This window comes from Aristolochia californica, unplaced genomic scaffold (genome assembly GCF_029961685.1).
Source record: "Aristolochia californica isolate CCGP_79_NKW_82.1479 unplaced genomic scaffold, dmAriCali1.0.hap1 SCAF_12, whole genome shotgun sequence".
NCBI lineage: Eukaryota > Viridiplantae > Streptophyta > Magnoliopsida > Piperales > Aristolochiaceae > Aristolochia > Aristolochia californica.
In genome coordinates, this window is record NW_027181793.1 from 29362077 (window position 1) to 29366939 (window position 4863).

The 4863-nt window shown below is 46.8% G+C and overlaps 1 protein-coding gene across 1 annotated transcript; it reads right to left on the reverse strand.

Annotated features, from left to right (window-relative positions):
• Nucleotides 1–302: 302 nt before the first annotated feature.
• Nucleotides 303–2619, reverse strand: LOC137946367 (galactan beta-1,4-galactosyltransferase GALS1-like). The gene is made up of 2 exons (XM_068792636.1): nucleotides 1295–2619; nucleotides 303–881 (listed from the first exon to the last, which is right to left on the reverse strand). The coding sequence occupies exons 1-2, from the start codon at nucleotides 2368–2370 to the stop codon at nucleotides 536–538; spliced, it is 1422 nt and encodes a 473-aa protein (XP_068648737.1). The 5' UTR covers nucleotides 2371–2619; the 3' UTR covers nucleotides 303–535.
• Nucleotides 2620–4863: the final 2244 nt, after the last annotated feature.

Sequence of the window (4863 nt, forward strand, 5' to 3'; positions counted from 1 at the left end):
GGATAGATCCAATTCTTTCTCCCCCAGTCCACACCGTCAACGAGATTCCACTACTTTCTTCTCCATCGTAAATTACACGGCCAACTTTCTTTAACAGTCGCTCAATTTTTTTATTTTTTTTTATGGCGGATTCAGTTCAAAAATGTACAGACAATGAAAGAACTCAGAAAAGAGAAACATAAAAACGGAGAGGAAGAAATAACTTTACGTAAAATGGAAGGAATAAGTGAATATGAAAGAAAACCAGACCTATACATAAAACAGAATAATTATTATCTCGCCGTGTTCCTCTTTTTCCTTTCCTCTATAAATCAGCCTCATTGCCGTCGGTGCTTCCCGTCCCCGCAAAGCGGATTCCCGTCTCCCTCAGAATAAACGCCTTCAAAACTGACACACTAATTGCGAGCCGAAAGCCTCGGATGATTATAAAAAATTAATCACAATTAATAATCCTTTTCCTTTTTCCACCGACACCGATGCTCAGACCCATCCACTACGACGACGACGACGACATCAGCAAATTATCATCTGTCGCCTACACGTGGATGTTTCCGATCGTCTCCTTCTCGAATCGCTTAACAGTCTCGGCCACGGCTTTCATGTTCCCGTCGTAGACGTAGGGGAGTTTCTCGTACCATGTCACCTTGTCCGTCTTCGGCATCGGAATCAGTTCCCGGCAGGGCTCCCCGGGCGCCGTGATTGAATTGTGGTAGTGGTAGTACCGGATCTTCGATTCGGTCTTGTGGAGGGTTTTACCAATTACGTTCTGCGACATGTGGACCCCCGTCGCGTACGCGTTTTTCGCCTGGATCGCATATTTCCTGTCCCGCCGAATTCCGGTTCGTGATTCCCGGAATACGAGTTTCTCAAATCCCCATTGACTGAAAGTTACAAGAAACAGAGAAACGAAAATCAACACAACTGACTCCGGATAGAGATTTTTATTTCCACTCTATCGATAATTCTGTTCTACTGTGAATCACATTACAATGTACTACCCTCTTCCTCGTGTTGATAGTGTCGTACCTCGCAATCCGCGAGTCATAGTTGGATCCGACTAAATCCTTTTTTCAAAATGTCCCCTCCCCTGTTCGGGGTAGTAAACCCAGATTTTCTTGCAAAAGCCCAGACATGAGACTTGCTCTTCTAAACTAGTGTGTCAAACAATCTCTACTGTAAAGAATAGCCGGTACCGACCAATTCCAAAGAGAAGGAAAACTGGCTACGGGAGCTCCTCAGAGTGAGCCTCGAAAGAAATAATGCAAAAGAAATATTAAAAAAAAAAAAAAAGTACCTGGAGAAATTCTGAGCTTCGTCCTTCACACAGAGCTTACTGGACATGGGATTTTGTTCAATTGTGAACTGGGTGTAATCTGAAAACTCATTCAGTACCGACTCCAAAGTTTTTCCCTCCGGCAAATAGATATACTCGTCCACGTCAAAATAAAATGTCCAATTGGCTGCGTGTCGGTACCGGTGCAAGCAATCGTTCACCACCAGAAACTGATTGTAGTAGTAGCCATCGTATTCCGCCTGTCCCCTGATGTCCTGCAATGTGACGCGCCCCGCCCGAATCCATGGCTGCAGAACAGCCCGGACCTCCGGCCCCACCCCGCCGGCGTCGTGGAACACGAAATGCGAGCTCTGGCCAAAAAAATACGCGTGATAAGCCATCCACTCCCGGATCCTGGGGGCGCTCAGGTTCCCGTACAGAGATGACCCGCAGTACAGGTACTCGTATTTGTACGGAGGTCTGAATTTGGATTCATCATAGGAACCGGGCGCCTCTTCCAAAGCGACAATCTTTTCATACTTCCGTGGGGATTCGCCATAGTAGGCGTAGAGGATTAGCTTCCCGCCGGCATTGTCGGCATTTGGCAACTCGGTAAACGTACAATTGACGACGACGACAGTGTAGACACGACCGTATCCCCAATCTGGAAGCATCCTGTAGGTCTTGGCTTTGAGGGTCTTGTTGGAAGGGATTGAAGAGTTGGGCACCCATTCACACTTGAACCAGGGACGACCGAAGACGTGAATGGGCTTGGATGCGAGACCCACGACGGCAAAGGTGTAAGGACCGCCTCTATATGCACCCATCTGGACGAAAAGCGCCGCGGCATTGCCGTAGGGGACGAAGACGCGCTTGTTGGGATCGGGAGAGGATTGTAGCCTCATTGGCTTGGGTTTGGGGGTAGAGAGCTTCTTCTCCGGCGGACGGCTGACGGAGGAGGAAAGGGTTCCGGCAGGGGGAGGGAGTTGCCAGACGACCATAAGAAGGGTGAGGACGACAAGTGTGGCAATGAACGGCTTCATCTCGAAGCAGCCGTAGGAGAGGGAGACGCTGGTCACACCTCCCTCTTTCCTCATTGCCTTTCTGTTTTTCTCTCTGGGACTCTCTGAGTCTGTCCCTCCTTTCCTGTGCTCGACCCTCTATGTTTTGGCTTTTTTTTTTTTTGCTCACGTTCTCAGGGAAGATGAGATGAGCAGACAAAGATACAGAGAGATGGGACTTGATTTCTTTCTTTCTGGGGAGGAAGGAGTCGATGCAGTTGCCCTTCTCATTTGGCCAGAATTACAAGACTGACACTAATTGGTAGAATTGACTGATTTAGCAGACAGTTAAGACACTGGTCAGATTTTTAGTATTACGGATAACTAAGCGGGCACTTTAAGGTTGGTAGACAGGAGACTCCCTCTGGGTCCTGGGTCTTCCCGGAGAAGGGCAGAAAAGAGATGGGGTACAAGTCTGACTGGTACGTTTTACTGCATTTCCAAGATTTACATGGAAGGTAGTGACGGACGGAAAGGAGGACACGAAAGCATGGGCATTGATAGGCAGATGCCACGAGAGTGTAATTCCACAAGCCCCGGGCCCCATGAGCCAAAAAAAAAAAAAATCCTTTTTTTAATTTTTCTCCTCCTTTCTCTGGACCACTCTCACTCGCGTGATCATTAATACGACGGCTTGATTACCTGCTCCTTCGCTTCCTTCCCGTAATGTGGAACAGAAATAAAATCCCAAGGCACTCTCTTATGCAAAGCTGGTCTTCGCCAGTTTCATTTTGCCTTTGGGCCCGACTAGCTGACAACTTTCATTACTTGGAGGGTGGGGCGGGGCAAGTAGGTGGTACTGTAACTAAAACTTCTGCTGGTTTAATATCAACGCTATATTCGGTGATTCATCAGTTTTAACTCCTTATAGTCTCTACCTCAGAAAGCCAAGAGAGAAAGGAAGAATGGCATTTGTTGTAAGCTTCAATCACTCTTAAATACAGAATTTATGGGTAACTATGTAAGGTCGGAAGAAACTAAAAAATGAGCAGGGCTTCGACCTAAGACGGCGATTTCTGAAGAGACCAAACTAACAAATTAATGACAAGTTTTTTTTCTTTTGACTTTGCTTTTAGCTTTTTTAAGGGTAATCGCGTACTGGGTAACGAGTGATCACTAAAAGGTTGTGTTTATGATTATGAAACCTCAGACTTAAGGATATATTTAATGCGATTAAGAATCTAATCCGACTTTTGGCATTTTATTTTAAGCTGTCGAGCAAATCCGTATGTCATACCTGCCACCAGCGCGTTGCTTAACGGGGACCCAATTGAGAGGGAAATAGCGTCGGCACTGATCTGTTGACGGCGATGTTATTTGTCAGACATTCTGGCTCTTCGACTTTATATCTAAAGCGAGTACAGACCTGACTGAAACATCTGACCGTTCGCGAAACCACATGTATGAATTGGCAGCGTATGCAAGACGCATTGGAATCTATATAGGTTATAAACGGGCGTGAGGTATGGGTGATACAGACAAAAGGATAAAGAGTGATAAAGGCAGGAGGTAACCTCAAATTATTTCCCTCGTCTCGCTGAACTTCTATGTGGTATAAGGCGTGGTGTTGCCGAAGAACCAGAGTTGCATCTCTCTTGAACCTCTAAAAGTAGCTGATGACAGTACTTGAGCGACCGCGTCCTACCGACACCCCACACCTGCAGTCCTCGCGAAGGTCCGATTTTGACTTGCCCGTCGAGTTTACCACTATTCAGCCTCTATTTTAGCTTCACGTCTATTGTCATCGTCAACCTTCTCGGCTGCCACCGTCGGTAACCCTTCACGAGGGGGAAGTACTCTACTCTCAACTCTGGCCAATATAACCCAAAAAATCGGTCTTTTATATATGAAAAGTATAACATTTATGCAAATACCATCAGTGGACAGAACCACCACCAACTTTGATACCCACCGTTCCCGTTCCCTACTGTTTCCGTCGGGATTCAAAAGCCTAACCAATACAACTCAATAGACCGGTCTATTCAATGAGAAAAGCCAAATACTTAACCCAGGTTGACCAGGGGTAGGCATAACCTAACCCGGGTGGACCAGAACCACCTAAGCTCTGACACCAACCGTTCCCGTTCCCTACAACTTCCGCCGGGATTCGAACGCAGAACGTGGTGCCCAACTCTAATACCATGTCAAACGCCTAGCCAATACAACTCAAAAGACCGATCTGTTAGGTGTGGAAAGTACAACACTTATCCAAAGACCAGCGGTGGACGGAACCACCGCCAACTCTGACAAACTCTACTTTGATGACTAGACACATTCCACCTTGATTTACGAGTTTGTGCTATTGGCTGATGGTCGACCCCGACCCTAGACCTACCTCAGACGTTGCCAGTGGTGTCATTGACAAGGACACACTGTTCCACAATGTCATATCTTTGGTCAGATGTATCTACAATTATCACCACCACCAGCTCCTCGTTCTACTCCTCAATGCCAAACACAATCATATCTTGCAACTGCCACCTCTTCAGCTGATTCCACTTGGCTCCTGGATAGTGGCGCTTCACACCA